Raw genomic sequence first — 18,601 nt, 5'->3', positions numbered from 1 at the left:
TCTGTATCCATTAAACAGTAACTCTCCATCCCCACCTCCGCCCAGACCCTGGCAAGCACCGTTCTACTTTCTGTTTCTATGAATTTGCCAACTCTAGGTACGTCCATAAGTGGACTCATACAGTATTTGTCTTTTTGTGTTAGGCTTACTTCATGTAGCGTGGTGTTTTCAAGGTTCATCCACGTTGTTGCATGTATCAAAATTTCATTCCTTTTTAAAGCTAAGTAATACTCCATTGTATCCATATTCCACATTTTATTTATCCAGTTTTCTGTCAGTGGACATTTGGGTTGTTTCTACCTTTTAGCTATTGTGCATAATACTGCTGTGAACATGGGTATATAAGTATCTGAGTCCCTACTTGCGGTTTTGGGGGGATATACCTAGAAGTGAGTTGCTGGATCATATGGTAATTCTGTGTTTAATTTTTTTTTCTTTTTAAGTAGGAAGACAAAATGGTCATTTTAGGCAGCAGGGCCACATGTGAGGCCACATGGGCAGCACCTTAGATATTACGTTGTCCATGATGAGACAAGAGGAGGGACAATTTGTTCTCTCCTATGTGGCCACATTGTTTTATTTCTGCCAACAGAACCAAGGCATAGAGAACATTTCATCTTCTAGTTTCTAAAACAGTTGGTAGGTTTGTTTTATTTTATTTATTTATTTTTATACAATATGTACTCTTTTTAAATTAATTAATTAATTTAGTTATCTATTTTTGGCTGCACTTGGGTCTTCGTTGCTGCGTGCGGGCTTTCTCTAGTTGCGGCGAGTGGGGGCTACTCTGTTGCGGTGCACAGGCTTCACATTGTGGTGGCTTCTCTTGTTGCAGAGCATGGGCTCTAGGCGCGCGGGCTTCAGTAGTTGTGGCTCGCAGGCTCAGTAGTTGTGGCCACGGGCTTAGTTGTTCTGTGGCACGTGGGATCTTCCCAGACCAGGGATTGAACCTGCTCCCCTGCATTGGCAGGCAGATTCTTAACCACTGGACCACCAGGGAAGTCCCTGTTTTATTTTATTTTGGATGTTGATCAGTTTGCAGTTACCAGCTGGTTAGCATTTGCAGATCCATTCACTGAGACCCATTAACTGAAAGGAGAGAGGGCCAAGGTGAGGTAAATCTACAGCCACAAACAGATCTTTGTGGTGGGCTTCTTTGTGGAGTTCGGTATATTGAAAGCGTGCATCCATGAGCTAAACAGAAACCTTTAGTGAAACCTGTGTTCTGTATGGAGCAGTCACTGCATAGTGAGCCCTCAGCACGCTTCGTTCTGAGTAATCCTAGGGAACAGTTGTTTCTCTGCATGGTAAGCATTAGCTCCAAGCGGGTTTACAGAGTGTGGAACGTGGTTCAGCCTCTAACCAACCATGGTTAACCAGGGTAGACAAGCCTAGTCCCCGGCTTCGGACAGTGTGCAGAGTAGGTCGTTCCTCAGGCTGTCAGAGTCAGATGGAGCGGGTATTTATAAATATTTAAATCTTTTTGTTAAATGACCCAATCATTATGTAAATTTTAAGCAAAAGAAAAATGTAGAGGGACTGCTCTGATGGTCCAGTGGTAAAGAACCTTCCTTCCAATGCAGGGGACGTGGGTTCGATCCCTGGTCAGGGAACTAGGATCCCACATGCCGCAGGGCAACTAAGACCATGTGCCACAACTAGAGAGAAGCCTGTGCGCCGCAACAAAGATCCCACGTGCCTCAACTAAGACCTGATGCAGCCAAAAATAAATTAAATAAATAATAAGTAAGTCTTTAGGGACTTCCTGGGGGTGCAGTGGTTAAGAATCCGCCTGCCAGTGCAGGGGACATGGGTTCGAGCTCTGGTCCAGGAAGATCCCACATGCCGCGGAGCAACTAAGCCCGTGTGCCACAACTACTGAGCCTGCGCTCTAGAGTCCGCAAGCCACAACTGCTAAAGCCCGTGCGCCTAGAGCCCGTGCTCTGCAACAAGAGAAGCCAGTGGTGGGCTTCCCTGGTGGCGCAGTGGTTGAGAGTCCACCTGCCGATGCAGGGGACACGGGTTCGTGCCCTAGTCCGGGAAGATCCCACATGCCGTGGAATGGCTGGGCCCGCGAGCCATGGCTGTTGAGCCTGGGCGTCTGGAGCCTGTACTCCGCAACGGGAGAGGCCACAACAGTGAGAGGCCCGCGTACCGCACAAAAAAATAAATAAATAAATAAAGAGAAGCCAGTGGAATGAGAAGCCTGTGCACCACAACCAAAAATAAATAAATTAAAAAAAAAAATTGGAGGTATTTCTTTCCAGCCATTTTTCTATGCTGAAATGAGTTCAGACTCTATATTTTCTTCAATTTGCATTTCATACCTAACAGGGTATGAACATTATCTTGTTATATAACAATCTGTCAACAGTTTTTCTTAAACTAGGTTATTTACTGGAAACCTAATGCAAATCCAGGTATAGTAACAAATGACCCAATGTCTTCAACCGACGATGGCTGAAAACTTCCCAAATTTGCCGCTAAACCCAAGCAGGGGACACACACACACACACACACACACACACACACACGCCACATCTTAGACAGACTACAAGCTTGAAAGCAGCAGGAGAGAGATGACATCTTACATATGGTGGAAAAATACAATGACAGATTTCTCATCAAAAGTCACAGAGGCCAGAAGGAAGTGACACAACATTTTTCACGTGCTGAAGGAAAAGAATTGTCAACCCAGAATCCTATATCCAGGGATAATATCCTTCAGGAATGAAGTGGAAATAAGACATTCTCAGATAAAGGAAAACTAAAATCATTTGTTATGGGCACATCCCCTAAAAGGATTGGTAAAGGAAATTCTCTGGACAGAAAGGAAACAATGAAAGAAGGAATTTTGGAATAACAGGAAGAGAGAACGTGATAAGCAAAAATATGGATAACTATAATAGACTTTCCTCAAAAACCACGAACTACCGAAACTCAGCCAAGATGAGATAGATAACCTGCATGGTCATATATCCAATAAATAAACCAAATTTGTAATTTGAAAGATCTTGGGAAAGAAATCTCAGCCCAAATGATTTCACTGGAGAATTCTACCATACATGTAAAGAAGCATTAACACCAAATCTACACAATCTCTTCCAGAAAACATGAGAAGGGAATGACTTCCCAATTCATTTTATCAAGCTAGTTGCACTAATAACAAAATCAGACAATGGGAGTGCCAAAAAAGAAACTACAGACCAGTATCACTCATGAGTATAGACATAAAAGTCCTCAATAAAATGTGAGCAAATAAAATTCAGCAATATTTAGAAAGAATTATAGGGCTTCCCTGGTGGCGCAGTAGTTGAGAGTCCGCCTGCCGATGCAGGGGACATGGGTTTGTGCCCCGGTCCGGGAGGATCCCACATGCCACGGAGCGGCTGGGCCCGTGAGCCATGGCAGCTGAGCCTGCGCCTCCAGAGCCTGTGCTCCGCAACGGGAGAGGCCACAACAGTGAGAGGCCCGTGTACCGCAAAAGAAAAAAAAAAAAGAATTATATACATCAGGACCAAGTAGGGTTTATTCCAGGGATGCAAGGCTGGCTCATTATTAGAGAATCAGTCAACATATATTAAAAAGCTAAAGAAGAAAAACCACGTGATCATATCAATTGACACAAAAAACATTTGACAAAATTCAGTGGCCATCCATGATTAGAACTCAGAAAAAAAGAGGAATAGAGAAGAACTTCCTCAGTTTGAAATTTGAGTAGCCACCCCAAAAAACCTACAGCTAACATTATAATAGTGAAAGACTGAACGTGTTCCCTAAGATTGGGAACAAGGCAAGGATGTCCATTTTCACCACTGTTTTTCAACATAATGATGCAGATTTTAGCCAGTCTAGTCAGGCAAGAAAAGGAAATAAAAGACGTACATATTGGAGAGCAATAAATAAAATGTCCCTATTTGTAGATGACATGATTGTCTATGTAGTAAACCATAAAAAATCTACCCCCCCAAAAATAATCTTGAACAAATGAGTTCAGCAGGGTCACAGGATGTTAAGATCGGCATGTAAAAATCCATTGTATTTCTGTCTACCACAATGAACAGGAGGATACTGAAATTAAAAATACCTCGCCATTTACAGTTGCTCAAAAAAAAAACTGAGAAATAGGTGGAAATGTAATAAAACATGATAGGAGTTATATGCTGAAAACTACAAAAACACTGATGAAGTCAAAGAAGATCTAAATAAATGGAGAGATACACTGTTTTCATGGGTTGAAAAAGTAAAGATGTTGTTTCTCCCTAAATTGTCATATGTTTAACACAATTGATATTAAAATCCCTACAAGATTTTTTTTTATAAATATAGAAAAGACTATTATTCTAAAACATATGGAAAGACAAAAGAACTATAGTAGGGAAAGCAATTTGGAAAAAAAAAAAGTAGGAGGAATCAGTCTACCTGCTCTCAAGACTTATTATAAAGCTACAGAAATCAAGATTATGTGATATTGGTGGAGAGATAGACGCATAGATCAATGGAACAGAATCAAGAACCCAGAAAGAGACCTACACAAATAAGCACAATTGATTCTTTACAAAGGCACAGGGGGAACTCAGTGGAGGGAAGAGAGCCTTTTCCGCACAGGATTCGATAGCAGTTGGACATCCAGAGGCAGAGAAAATGAACCTTGGCCTAAGTCTCACACTTTGTATAAAAATTAACTCAAAGTGGATCACAGACTTAAATGTAAAACATATAACTATAAAACTTCCAGAAAAAAAATATAGAAGAGAATCTTTGGGATCTAGGACTGGGCAAAGAATTCCTAGACTTGACACCAAAAGCGTGATCCATAAAGGGAAAAAAAAAAAGATCAGTTGGACCCCATCAAAGTTAAAAAGCTTAAAACATTTGTAAAAGTATGATCTGCTGAGGTCTTGGCATGGTACATGAGCATTGGACTGTGTGTGAGGGTTTTCTGTCAATGAAGGGTGCACTCCTGGATCACCCCAAGCTTGCAAGATAAGCTTCCTTAGCTTCCGTCCTACAGGCTACCTGGGCACCATCTCAAACAGAACTCAAAATGTTGCGTAGACAAAGGGCCTGAGGACTGGATTTTACTTAAAAAAATTTTTTTCAAAACAGTTTGAAACTTTTTGCAGTTAAGAGGATGAAAGACAAGACACTTATACGTTGCTGATGGGAATGTAAAATGCTACAGCCACTCTGGAGCACAGTTTGACAGCATTAAAAAGAACTAAACATGCAACTACTATATGACCCAGCAATTGCACTGCTTGGCATTTATCCAGAGGGATGAAAACTTATGTCCAAACACACAACCCTGTGCATGAATGTTTATAGCAGCTTTATCAGTAATAGACAGCTGGAAACAACCCAGATGTCCTTCACTTGGTGAATGGTTAAACAGTGGTGCATTCATATCATGGAATATTACTCAGTGATAAAAAGAACAAGCTACTGATACACGCAAAAACCTGGATGAAATTGCAGAGAATTATGCTTAGTGGAAAAAAGCTAATCCCCAAAGTTTACATAATGTGTGATTCCATTTATATGCCATTTTAGAAATGATAAAATTATAGAGATGAAGAACAGATTAGTACTCTGAGAAGTTACAGAGTAGTACTCTGAGGGGGTAGCTATGAAAGGGCAACACGAGGGTTCCCTATGGGATGGAAATGTCCTGTATCTTGATTTTGTCAAGGTTAGTTCCCTTGTTGTGATGTTGTACTCGAGTTTTGTAGGATGTATCCATTTGGGGAACTGGGTAATGGGCATTATTATCTCTTACACCTGTATGTGAATCTATCTCAAATTAATTTGCTCAATCATCTTAATTAAAAGTTTAATTAAAAAATAATAAGGCAATTTAAAAACAATTCAAGTAATAAAAAAGTCATCTTTAGGGAATTCCCTGGTGGTCCAGTGGTTAGGACTCTGGTGCTTTCACTGTGGTGGCCCGGGTTCAGTCCCTGGTCAGGGAACTAGGATCCTGAAAGCTGCGTGGTACGGCCAAGACAAAAAACAAAAAATGCTCTTTAATAAAATATGAGCCATTCTCTGCACTTCATTCATCTTCCCTCTCAAGGCAAGCCCCACTGCTACTAGTTACCACGTCATTTTCACAGCTGTACAGCCTTTTGACCTAAATGCTCTGAATATTTCAGAATTGGATGTTGCTTAAAGAACAAGGACAAAATTAGGGGTTTTGACCTGTTTGATTATCCTCATCACAGTTTGTCGCCGTCTCCCATGTGACAGTGGCAGAGCTGGGTCCCATCTCTCAGTTCCCTGAAGGAGACACGATGGGTGATAGCCTGTGTTGGGGCCTGGCCCAGCTTGTAATGTGCTTGTGTAAACCTGTGACAGGAATCGAGCTCACTGGAAACATGGTGAAGCAGCCGGCCAAGTTCACTGTGGACACCATCAGCGCCGGGCAAGGAGACGTGATGGTGTTTGTCGAGGACCCAGAAGGGAACAAAGAGGAGGTATGTTGGAGGATGCTGCCTTCCCTGTCAGCATCCCATGGAGCTTTTGGAGTTTGTAACAGGCCCAGGGACTGTGCCTCCATTTTCCTCATGAAAGCTCACCACAAAAGCTGTTTTTTACCAAAAGGATCCTGAGGCTTACAGAGGTTAAAGTAACTTGCCCAAGGGTTGTGCCTTGAAAAATCATATAAATTCATACCTAGGGACACAATTTTTAATATAATGAAATAAAGTATCCTTTATTTTATAAAGGATTTAGCTGTTGTTACTGATAAAATACAATACAGCAACAATACTGATTCTCTACTCTTCTCCCATGCTGACCATCCTCTGGTTCCTCCCTCAGGGCCTTTGCACATAACTGTTTCTTCTGTCTACTTACCTTCTTAAGACTATATTTTATTCCTAGTGCTTAGCACCATCTGAAGTTCTAAGTTTACCGGCATATTGTCTGTTTCTCCCACTGGGTAGGAATTGTGCCTGATTTGTTTTATTTTTGGTACCTGACACTGGGCCTGGCATTTCATAATAACTTAATAACTAGTGGGCCAATAAAGGTTTAAATTAATTGCTTCATAGTCTCTCTCATCTGGAGAGGTGCAGCCAGGAGACATTGGAGAATCCTGACCGTGTTATTCCTTTGTGCTGTGTGATTTTGTTTCTGTGACTTCAGGCTGCTTCCCTCCTGGGGCATCCTGCAGGAGTGGTGGGACAGACAATAGCCAAGGCAGATTCCTGGCCTGGCACCTTGCTGCAGGACCTTGGCTGGCATAGCATGCTTTCACTCACACCCGGCACCTTCTCTAACTGTTGCTCATCTTCCGTCCTAGGCACAAGTGACCCCTGACAGCGATAAGAACAAGACATACTCTGTGGAGTATCTGCCCAAGGTCACCGGACTGCACAAAGTAAGATAAGACGTCATGGCCTTTGCTCGGACTGCCCTTCTGGGCCTGCTTCATTATATGTGGAAGAAGAGTGGTTTTCTTAAGTTCACTTCTGATTTTCCTTTCTGTTTATAAAAGTATCCACGTTCATTGTAGAAAATTTGGGGTCCCTCTGAATCAGACTTGAGACATTAGTTACTACCTGCAGATTGGTTGAATTCCACTAAGTTCTTTGCAATGTCGTAAGATTTTTCTGACTCCACCTAGGTAACTAATAATTGTAGCTGCAAGCCTGGAGTGTAAATGCTAAGCTGTGGGTTCTTTGTCTTTAATGCTTCCTTAAGTATCCTTCTTCACGGTGCTCTGCAGTCTCTGTCAACATCGAAGCCTGGGTGCAGAGAAGGCCAGATGACTATAGTGGAGGCCAGTGGCCCACCCAACCTGATAACCCTTAAAATTTAAAAGATGAGAACTTTGACTCAAAGTTTAGATGGAAATCTGTACTGTGTCTCAAATCCATGTATCTGAAAATGATCTTGGTCCCTTGAAAAATACTTTGACTCTTAGGTTTGAAATCCTAGAACTGTGCATTATATTAGTGCTACATTTTCCAAGTAGACCCAGTCTTCCCAATTACTGGGTCCTTGAGTATGGCAATGAGGTCTCACTTGCAGCTGCCTTAAGAGTCCATTGTCTAGAGATTGAAGTATAAGTATTTGTGTATATCCTACTATAGAGGCTAATTTAGGCATGTCTGATGTGTTTGAATTTACTAAAGGCATGATGTCCCAGGCCCAGCTGTGTGACTGGTGGAGCCAGATGGGAGTCCCATTGAGGCCACTTCCCCAGGGCTCCTGGTTCCCACACCTTTGTGTGTATGATCAGGAGGATGAATGAGAAGGCTCTCGGTGTATGTGGCTTGATACAGTGTTCTCGCTGAGCAGGAAGAAGTGATGATGTCTCACCTGCCTGTCACTTGTAGGTCACAGTCCTCTTTGCAGGACAGCACATTTCCAAGAGCCCATTCGAAGTAAATGTCGACAAGGCCCAGGGAGACGCCAGTAAAGTCACTGCGAAAGGTCCAGGCTTGGAAGCTGCTGGGAACATCGCCAATAAGCCCACCTACTTTGACATCTACACAGCAGGTAACACCTCTCCTCTTGAAAAGCCTGAGATAATCCTCAGGAACCTGAAGGCTTGGGATGCCTGACATTTTGTCTTTTAAATTGAAGAACCAACAACAAAAACAGCTTTTTCAAATGTGTTGGTTATATTCTTAGATTTTTCAAAATCAGCTTTTCTTCTCTAAAATCTCATACTCAAGCTTAACTTTGATTATTATTAATAATTTCTATATACATTTCTGACTTGGCTAAATAAATATTCCAAAGAACTAAGGTTTACGAATCATCTACTAGACTAAATTCTATGCAAGGTCCTGGGTGGGGGCTGGTAAGAAAGGGAATGAATAAACCACAATTCTTGAATTGTCAGCTTTCTTTTCAATGTAGAAAATAGAGAACGGGAGAAAAGGAAAGTGTTGGCTATGACCCTCCTCCCCTCCACCGGGAAACAGGTCCAGGTGTGAACCTTCTGAGTACCTCTCTGTCTTCTGCGTTTGCATTTTCTACCTACTTTTGCCCTCATCAGCAGGGAGCTTTCTAGAGGGTGATTTGGGCTCGTGGAATGTTCTCTATCTCCCAGGTGCTGGTGTGGGTGACATTGGTGTGGTGGTGGAAGATCCCCAGGGGAAGAACACCGTGGAGTTGCTCGTGGAAGACAGAGGAAACCAGGTGTATCGATGTGTGTACAAACCAGTGCAGCCTGGACCCCATGTGGTCAAGATCTCCTTTGCTGGGGACACCATTCCCAAGAGTCCCTTCGTTGTACAGGTCGGGGAAGGTGAGTGCCAGGGGAGCTGACCACATCTGCTTCTGGCATTCAGGCTAGCTGTGCATGACTGGGCTGTGAGGCCACAAGAATGGTCAGGGCCCAAAACTGAACTCAGGCCTGTCCCTTTGCTGCCAGGGCCCCTTTGGCAGGAAGTATCCTCAAGACATTAATACTAGTATCTACTTTGTCCTCAAGATATTAATACTAATATCTTCCTATGAGCCGTGTAGTGACCTAAGTGCTTTATGTATTAACTTATTTAATCTGCCCCAAAACACTCATACTAGGATTCATGATCCTCACTGAGAGATACAGGACTGAAGCTGTTTGAGGGGGTGGCGTTTGTGGCTGATGTTAACAGCAGTGGCATTGCTGGTGCCCTGCAGCCTCCTTTACTGGCTGTTAGGCACTGAGCACACTTGCATCTAATCATGACACCAGCTAGTGTGTTGCAGGGGCTATTGTTATCCCCAGTTTGCAGGCGGAGACACAAGGCTTAGGTATCATAAGGTATCAGTGACTATGGAGTAGCCCTCAGTAGGAATAGAACCATGGTCTCTGTCAACCCCTTAACCATGCTGTTAAACTTCCTCTGCAGCCAGAAGCCTGCATTTTTCTCTAATGTTAGACTGTTTCCTTCTGACTTTGTTACTCTTTTTTTTTTTCCCCCCAACTCTGCTACCTTTTCTAACCAATACTTGCCTCTCCCTGTTCTGTCCTCTGCATCTGCACCTGCAGACCTGGCTTCCTCTTCTGAATCCTGCCTCTGGGCCAGCCTGGACTCCGAAGCTGTTGGCTTCCTAGTTGAAAGCACTGGGCCAGAGGCATCTCGCTTGGTAAGGGCTGGTTGGTGGGGCTTCCATTGCCAGTTCTTTGTGCTGCCTGCAGTTGTCAACTGGACCTGTGCTGTTTGTGACTTCGGGAAATTATAGTGCAGGTGTTAGTACCACTTGTCCAGCCAGACCCCAAACCCACTCTCTAATTACATTTAAACATCACTAAGACATCTCAAGATAGTGGGAAATCAGGTGGTTGCCTTCAAGCTCTTTAGTTCCATTTAGTGTTTATATAAACTGAGCAGTTATCCTTTTGATGTTGAGACTGTTGCCCATGTTCAGAATTTCCATGAGTTGTTGTTTTTTTTTTTTTTTTTTTTTTTTTGCGGTATGTGGGCCTCTCACTGTTGTGGCCTCTCCCGTTGCGGAGCACAGGCTCCGGACGCGCAGGCTCAACGGCCATGGCTCACGGGCCCAGCCGCTCCGCGGCATGTGGGATCCTCCCAGACCGGGGCACGAACCCGCGTCCCCTGCATCGGCAGGCGGACTCTCAACCACTGCACCACCAGGGAAGCCCCGTTGTTGTTGTTTTTAAAGACACATTTAAACCCTCCAAGGGAAGTCCTATCATCCTGTTGTGACTTATTTCTGGTATGACCAACTTTTCTCCCCTTGACAAAGAAAAAAAAAACCAACCCAATGTATTCAGGAGCAGAATTCCCTTTGACATAATGCAAGAAAGGATTTTGAACAGCTTTCCTAGTTCTAATGGTGTTTTCTGACTTCCTCTCACTCATGGACTACCTTTTTCATTTCTGGCATATCCATCTGTCACTTGTATTAGTTAGTATTTAATTAATAGTTTTTTTTGTTTTTTTTTTGCGGTACGTGGGCCTCTCACTGTTGTGGCCTCTCCCTTTGTGGAGCACAGGCTCCGGACGCGCAGGCTCAGCAGCCATGGCTCACGGGCCCAGCCGCTCCGCGGCATGTGGGATCCTCCCGGACCGGGGCACGAACCTGTGTCCCCTGCATCGGCAGGCAGACTCTCAACCACTGCCCCACCAGGGAAGCCCAATAGTTTTTCTTTTGATGTACTATCCCTTCCTCCACTTAAATGATTTTAAGAAAAAAGAAGCTTTATATCACTTTTACAGTGGAAAACCAATAACCTTATGCTCATCCATGAACCACATAAAAGCATCTCTACTCCAAGGGTGTGTGTATGTCTCTTTGGAAATGTCCACCTGAGGACATTGCAGGGAGGAGGAGCCAGAGGAGGAACTGTTTTCCTTCTGTAGAGTAAAGAGTCATCTTCTGGAGTTAGTGACCCCCCTAGTGTATAGAGAGCTGTCAGATATGCAGTGTCAGATTTGGAAAGGAACAATGTGACATTTTACCCATTAATCTCCCATTTTTATACTCGATGAGAAGGTTGCTCATGTTGTCAAAAAAGTCCTAGGGCACAAGGATGTCTTTTGTCGACCTTCTGACAAACCCCATGGAACAGTTTTGTGGAACTCTTATGTAAGGAATGTTAGAAGCTACCTTTGTACTTAATTTTTAGACTTAACAGCTTTGGGTTTTTTAACCAGAGCTAGAATTCAAATGGAGAGTGGTGTTTATTCCTAATTATTGCATTTATAGCTTCCCACATTCCGAGGACCTTGTAACAGACAGCACTAAAATGTTTGTCTGCCTTGGCTGAGGTGGGGTTGATCTGGTCTTTTTTTGAGCTATCCTCTGGCTCTTCCTGCGGAAGACAACAATTTAGACTTAGAAATGGCTGATCTAAAGTTTGGAACAAGGTCAGATGTTTTCAAGTGCTACATTTTCCAAGTAGACCCAGTCTTCCCAATTACTGGGCCCTTGAGTATGGCAATGAGGTTTGAACAATGTCCAGCCCTAGGTCTTAACTCTCTTTCACCACCAAGAGGATAAACGCCAGAATTCAGCCACTACCAGGAGCCCGGCAGATCCACGCTGTGCTCTCCTGCTTTCTTTGCCAAAGTAATTTTTCCCCAATCCCTGTGCAGTGTGGCTGGACAAAGTTATGTTGTGTCTTTATTTGCTAGCCTGGTGTGCTCCCTGAATGGGACCCCTGGTCTCAGACAGCTGCTGCATACTCTTTGTGTAAAGCAAACATTTTCTTGGCGGGTGGCTCAAAGTTACCTTGGCTTGCTCAACTCGGACTAAAGAATGAAAGGTTGAATTGATGTTGAAACTGTGCTTGCAGCCTGTAATCCAAATGCCTGCCGGGCCAGTGGCCGAGGCCTACAGCCAAAAGGCATTCGCATCCGAGAAACTGCAGACTTCAAGGTTGACACCAAAGCTGCTGGAAGTGGAGAGCTCGGCGTAACCGTAAAGGGTCCTAGTAAGTGCTCCTTTGTTTCCCCATCTCAGGTATGCTTTCGGCCAGCTTTGCAGCCATGGATCATTGCACAGCCAGTTCTGATCAATTTATCCCAGAGAGCTATGTCGAAGATTTGAGGCTCTCAGGGCTCCATGCAGAAGGAAACAGTGATCATTTAATAATGTCTGCCCTGCATGTGGGAACAGTGGTGGCTTTTGACAGCCTCATGTTATTTTAAGGCTTCTGGGAATAGAAATAAATAATGGAGTTAGAACAGCAACATGAAGTGGCCCCTTTTTTTTTCTTTGAGGAAACCTAGGCTCAGAGAGGAAGGGTCTTGACCAAGGTCACATAGCTTGTAAGCGTCTGAGCTGGAATTCAAGCCCAGTTTCCAAAGCCAGTAATTTTCCCTCTACAGGTTACATTTTATAGACGATGAAATGATGTCAGGTACCTAATTACTATGATCATTGCTTACAGAAGGAGAATAATTCCCTAAGATTAAGTTTTCTTTGTAGATAAATGCCATTTGTGGAAGAGTGCCTAGCACCCTGCAACTCATTCTTGCTCTGTCTTGGGAAAGGAGACAGAAAGCAGGAAGACGGGTATCTATTCCATCCTCCAGTTTTCCCCCAGATCAGAGAAGCAGCTCGGCATTTCTAGTTGCAGGTGCAGCAGCCTTGGCAGTTTCACTTCCAAGCTTTGTGGAATCTTGAGCTTTCTGCTCCAGGACTGCTCTCACCCTTTGTGTTCCTAACAGGCTAGGGCAGGAGTGTTCTGAGCTCCAGAAAGTTAATGTTTGATCTCAGAGCACCGAGCTTTGGGGCAGGCAGTGCCCTGAGGGCAGCCAAGGTTCTAGACTGCCCAGACCTGGTGTCAGGCTGCTCTGGGGCCGCCCCTCCTCTTGGCTTGTTGCTACAGGGACTGAGGAGGCGTGTTTTTTTTCTGACCTTGGATTCTTGCTTTACTAAATGGCTTTCCCAGCCAAACCTCAGGGCTCAACATAAAACAAGTTCCTGCCTGATGGCTCAGTCTGGAGTTTGTGGGGTAGCCTCTAAAACCTGTCCTCTTGGAGACAGCATATAAGAGCTTTCTCGCTTTCATTATCTGGCTTTAGTTGAAAAGGATATACTGGGATACTAACCTCAGCCTCATGCCAAATACTTGTAAGGGTTCGCTCCCTCTCCAATTTTTGTGGGCGGCTAAAATGGGTGGCTTCTTTCTTTTTTGGCTGTGTGAAGCTGTGTGCGGGCTTTCTGTAGTTGCGGTGAGTGGGGTCTACTCTTCGTTGTGGGGCGTGGGCTTCTCATTGCAGTGGCTTCTCTTGTTGCAGAGCACAGATACTAGGTGTGTGGGCTTCAGTAGTTGCAGCATGTGGGCTCAGTTGTGGCATGTGGGCTTCAGTAGTTGTGGCGTGTGGGCTCAGTAGTTGTGGCTCACAGGCTCTAGAGCACAGGCCCAGTAGTTGTGGCACACAGGCTTAGTTGCTCCACGGCATGTGGGATCTTCCCAGACCGGGGCTTGAACCTGTGTCCCCTGCACCAGCAGGTGGATTCTTAATCACTGTGCCACCAGGGAAGCCCCCTGGATATCACTGTCTTTCTGTTCTTGTCTTGCGGATTCTTGTTCTGAGCCTAGGATTGCATTGGAAAGATGGTGTGCTTCCTTCCCACAGAGGGTCTGGAGGAGCTGGTGAAGCAGAAAGGCTTTCTGGATGGAGTGTATGCATTTGAGTATTACCCCAGCACCCCGGGGAAATATAGCATCGCCATCACATGGGGGGGACACCACATTCCAAAGAGGTGAGTCTCCAGCTGGAGTTGCGTCTTCTCCAGAGGCATGCTTGGCCCAGGGCAGACTCATGGTGGCGGCTTCCTGGGCTGCAGGAGGGAAAGAGAGCTGCTTTGTTGAAAGCTTTTTTTTTTTTTTCTTTTTTCTTTTTTCAGAGCAGCACACAGACATTTGGCCTGTTCTCAAAAGCAGCAGAAAGTCGCTGTGGTTTCAGCTGCCTTGCTTTAAATCAAATGCTGTCGGTTTGGGGCTGGTGGGAGGCAGAGGCCAGAAGGAACAGTAATACAGAGCAAATGGGCTGTGTCTATATCCCTTATATATACTGAGATTCTCCTTCTTTCACTGTGTGCCTCTGTTCAGGAATGCCATGGATAAAATGGCAAAATCTGCTATGGTTTACATTAAAATCCTCTGCGTGAGTGTGGTCAGGAGCCGAGGGACACAGTCTACAGCTTCGCCTTGTTGGCTTCAGTTTCTTCCCTGCATTCACATACTTTCCAGCTTTCCTGGGGACAACTTTAAACTCTGAATAAATTCAGTTTACCTTGAGAAATATCTGGGCATATTATAAGTTTCTGAGAATCTAAGCAAACTTTTAAAAATCTCCTGTGACAAAGTTAAAGCACATTCATTCATGTATGAGATAAAGACTAGTCAACTTAGTTTTCTTGTTATAGCATAAGCAGCAGAGAGAAACGTATGCATTCTCATAGCCTTCCCGGGCTCACAGTCTGGTAAGCCCTGTACACAAAAGGTAAATGACCAGGATAGTGCAAGGCAGTGTGGCTTGAAGCAGCCCCATTACATGATATTGTTGACATAACAATGGTGGGGGAATCTGCTTGGCTGGAGGAAGGGCTTGGCTGGAGATTGGGACTGCAGGGAATAGTATCAGGCCAGTGGAAAGAATATGTGTAAAGAGCTTATAGCTGTATGTAACCCCTTCTTTGCTCCTCTTTAATGCCTCCTCTGTTCCTTTTCTTCTAGCCCCTTTGAAGTTCAAGTTGGCCCTGAAGCAGGCTTGCAGAAAGTCCGTGCATGGGGCCCTGGCCTCCATGGCGGGATTGTTGGGCGGTCGGCGGACTTCGTGGTGGAGTCCGTTGGTTCTGAGGTGGGGTCTCTGGGTGAGTGGAAGCAGCTTTTGGTGAGCTGAGATTGCAGGGTACCTGGATTACGTGTCAGGCTGTGTGTTGAGACCTCCTCTCAGCCTCACTACCCGGGGCTTCCTGGCCTCCTGACCATCTGAGGCCACCTCTGGATACTGCTCTGGAATTGCAGTTCCCATCTCCCCCTGACCTTCCAGTTGCCCTCTGCCTCTGGCACCAGCATTCATTCATCCACTACACCTTGAGGGCAGAGGCCTTTTATGGATGTTGTGCCTAAAACAGTGCCAGGAACATAGTAGGCACACGGCAGATATTATTGACTGATCCTTAGTTTAGATCAGTGAATGAATTTTGCTGAAATTAGAAATTTGGGGAGTAAATACTCTTTGGAGCATAACTGAGCATATTTTAAGTAAATGTCTGATGTATATATGGTCATTTTAGAACAATGGTCAGCACCTCTCTCCCTGTAAAGGACCAGATAGCAAATATATCAGTACTGCGGGTCATATTCTCTCTGTCGCAACTATATGACTCTGCCGTTGTAGTGTGAAAGCAGCCATAGAAAATCCGTAGGTGAGGGAGTATGGCTGTGTTCCTTATCTGCAAAAACAGGCAGTGGGTCAGATTTGGCCCAGCAGCCAAAGTTTGAGGACCTCTGTGTTAGCTAATAGAAATAAGCAAAGAGAGAAAAAGAGGAAATCACATTTAATTTTTCCTTTTAGAAAAATAAACATCTTAATATTGGGTTGGCCAAAAAGTTCTTTCAGGTTTTCTGTACGATGTTATGGAAAAACCCGAACGAAGTTTTTGGCCAACCCAGTATATCCTTGTAGACTAGAGGTAATATTAAGCCTTTAGGTATATCCTTGCAGACTTTTTCCCTGTACATAGGCATATAAATATTGATCTGCTGCAAAAATATCTGGGGGTAGCCTTTATATCTCTCTGCCTCAGGCAAATATAGGATATGTCTTGATTTCCCATGGCTTCTGTGGAATTACAGTGCATCGATATAGCTACTGTTAGGCTCTCTAGTTATCTCCAGAGTTTTGCTATAAAAACAATGCTGAATATATATCCTTGTATCTCACTGTTTACACACATCCTTCAGATAAAAGTTACTTCCTTCAGATAAAAGCCCAGAAGTGGATTTGGTGGGGCAAAGGATGGGCATTGTTTTAAAGCTTTTGGCTTGTGTTGCCATATTGCCAACAGAAAGATTTGCTGGTTGACCTTCCTGTTTGACGATGTTTAATAAAATCCAACCTTCTTTCTCTAGTGAAGACTCAGTAGGCTTGGTTTTGTGGGAAAGGAACCTAAACAGATTTCAGTCTTCTGGCTAACACTTGGTTTTCAGGGAGGCAGAGGGAGTGGGTTAGTCGTAACCCAGACTAGATACCTTCCGCCATGTAACCAGGGGGATCCTCCCACCCTATCCCCCAGGGTTTGCCATTGAAGGCCCCTCCCAGGCAAAGATTGAGTATGATGACCAGAACGACGGATCGTGTGATGTCAAGTACTGGCCCAAGGAGCCCGGTGAATATGCCGTTCACATCATGTGTGATGATGAGGACATCAAAGACAGTCCCTACATGGCCTACATCCACCCCGCCTCGGGGGACTACAACCCGGATCTGGTGAATCAACCTGTCATGTTCTGTCCTCTCTTCTCTGGCTCCTGGCACTCCCCCCAGTGCCCACAGAGTTTCCTTGAGCAGCATGTGGAGAAATCGCAGAGAAGAGCCTTTGAGAGCTTAGGAAGGAAAAAGGCCTGAGTTAGAAACCTGGTAGTACCTCTTAGTACATTTGTTACATGGGGCACGTGACTTACCTCTCTGACTCTATCAAATGGGAATGATACGAGTGTCTGCTTCTTAGAGTTTCTGTCATGATTCAAGGAGGTAATGTGAATAAAGACAGCCCTTAGAACAGTGCCTGGCCCACAGAGGGGGCTCCGTAAGCTGCTATTTTCTCGCAACCCCGAGCATCATATTTCAGTCTTGCCACTTGCTATAGTTATCATTTCAAGGTGATCCATAGATAGAGGTTTTTAAATTTTCCTCCCCAGCTCCCCTTCTCTTAAATTGGAGCAGTGTTTGCAAGAGCTTCTCTCAAACATTTAGCAAGCTGATTAGCATCAAGTCTGAGCCAGCCTGGCTGACAGGAGGAAGCCCTTGCCCCCACCATGTGTGCTGCCTTTGGCCCACCTGGACAGCTGGCCGTAGGGTGACATCAGTCCAGGCTGGCAGTTGCCTGTCTTTGGCCAACTGCTGGTCCTTTACTCTCTGGGGCTGCAAACTTTTGGAATGTTGTCAGTGGGAAAGGTTCTAAGCCCTCACAAAGCAGGAGCATTGAAACTGGGCATGGCTGGAAGTCCCTGCCCCGGTTACTGCACAAATTAAGGCAGGGAGCACAGGCCAGTTTGGGGCCTGGTTTTACAGACTTTTTCTCCTACATGTTTTTATTTTTAAGCTCCAGCCTACTTTAGCATTTTCCTTCCCATAACCATCCTATTATGTAGGTACTGTGAAGCCAGACACAGTTGTTTTCCTTTTCTCCCATTTCCTGGTCACCAGTCTTCTGATAGGAGCGTAGTTAGGGCATTACACAGAAGGAGAATCACTATTGGCCCTTTGCCCCAGGTTCAAGCATACGGGCCAGGTTTGGAGAAATCTGGGTGCATTGTCAACAATCTGGCTGAGTTCACCGTGGATCCTAAGGATGCCGGCAAAGCTCCCTTAAAGATATTTGCTCAGGTAAGTTTCTAGGGACGACCTGTGCAGGTAATTGTCAGGTAACAGGATCCATCCATGTAATGGCAAGTCGCTCAGTCCATCTGATCCTCAGTTTCCTCATCCACACACTGTGAATAACAATGTTTATTTTGTAGGGTTTATGTGAGGACTAAATGAGATTCTAACAGGTAAAGCAAGGGGCAAATTTTTATGATTTGTGCTGTGTGGAAATGAGGCTTGATTGTTTCAGATTTCCCTGTAAATGTCCTTCAGTGTGGCTGAAGCTACCTAGGCTGTGATGGGAGGGTTTGTAAACAAGGGTTTATCAAATATATTTATCTAATTTAATTGAATTTGGCCCAAGGATTTAAATGCAGGAATTATAATTAAGAAGCACTGAGTGACCATGGCTTTCTTTTGGGACCGTTTTCTCTTAGTAATTAAAAATGCATAAATGCATGTAGTGTTTTATCACTTGTGTTCGTTGTATTGTGAGAACATGGCCTATCATAGGTGCTCCATGAAATTTTGTGGGATGAGTGAGCAGTGACTTCATTGTCTTGGGAGGCCACAGTGGATGGAGA

The 18,601-nt window shown here is 44.5% G+C and overlaps 1 protein-coding gene across 4 annotated transcripts in view; it reads left to right on the top strand.

Moving 5' to 3' along the window:
• Window positions 1-18,601, top strand: part of FLNB (filamin B) — a gene marked incomplete at its 5' end in the record, with an annotated part of 140,471 nt that overhangs the window by 65,027 nt on the left and 56,843 nt on the right. For all 4 annotated transcript variants that reach the window (XM_079712178.1, XM_079712177.1, XM_079712176.1 and 1 more), the window contains 9 exons: window positions 6,358-6,476; window positions 7,307-7,384; window positions 8,346-8,508; window positions 9,068-9,265; window positions 12,266-12,403; window positions 14,058-14,184; window positions 15,161-15,297; window positions 16,726-16,919; window positions 17,925-18,038. In XM_079712178.1, the coding sequence (XP_079568304.1) occupies window positions 6,358-6,476; window positions 7,307-7,384; window positions 8,346-8,508; window positions 9,068-9,265; window positions 12,266-12,403; window positions 14,058-14,184; window positions 15,161-15,297; window positions 16,726-16,919; window positions 17,925-18,038 (1,268 nt within the window). The remainder of the gene's footprint in view (window positions 1-6,357; window positions 6,477-7,306; window positions 7,385-8,345; window positions 8,509-9,067; window positions 9,266-12,265; window positions 12,404-14,057; window positions 14,185-15,160; window positions 15,298-16,725; window positions 16,920-17,924; window positions 18,039-18,601) is intronic.

Source organism: Hyperoodon ampullatus, assembly GCF_949752795.1.
Source record: "Hyperoodon ampullatus genome assembly, chromosome: 10".
Taxonomy (NCBI): domain Eukaryota; kingdom Metazoa; phylum Chordata; class Mammalia; order Artiodactyla; family Ziphiidae; genus Hyperoodon; species Hyperoodon ampullatus.
Note: the sequence above shows the minus strand (reverse complement) of the source record. Positions and strands in the feature narration are given on the sequence as shown.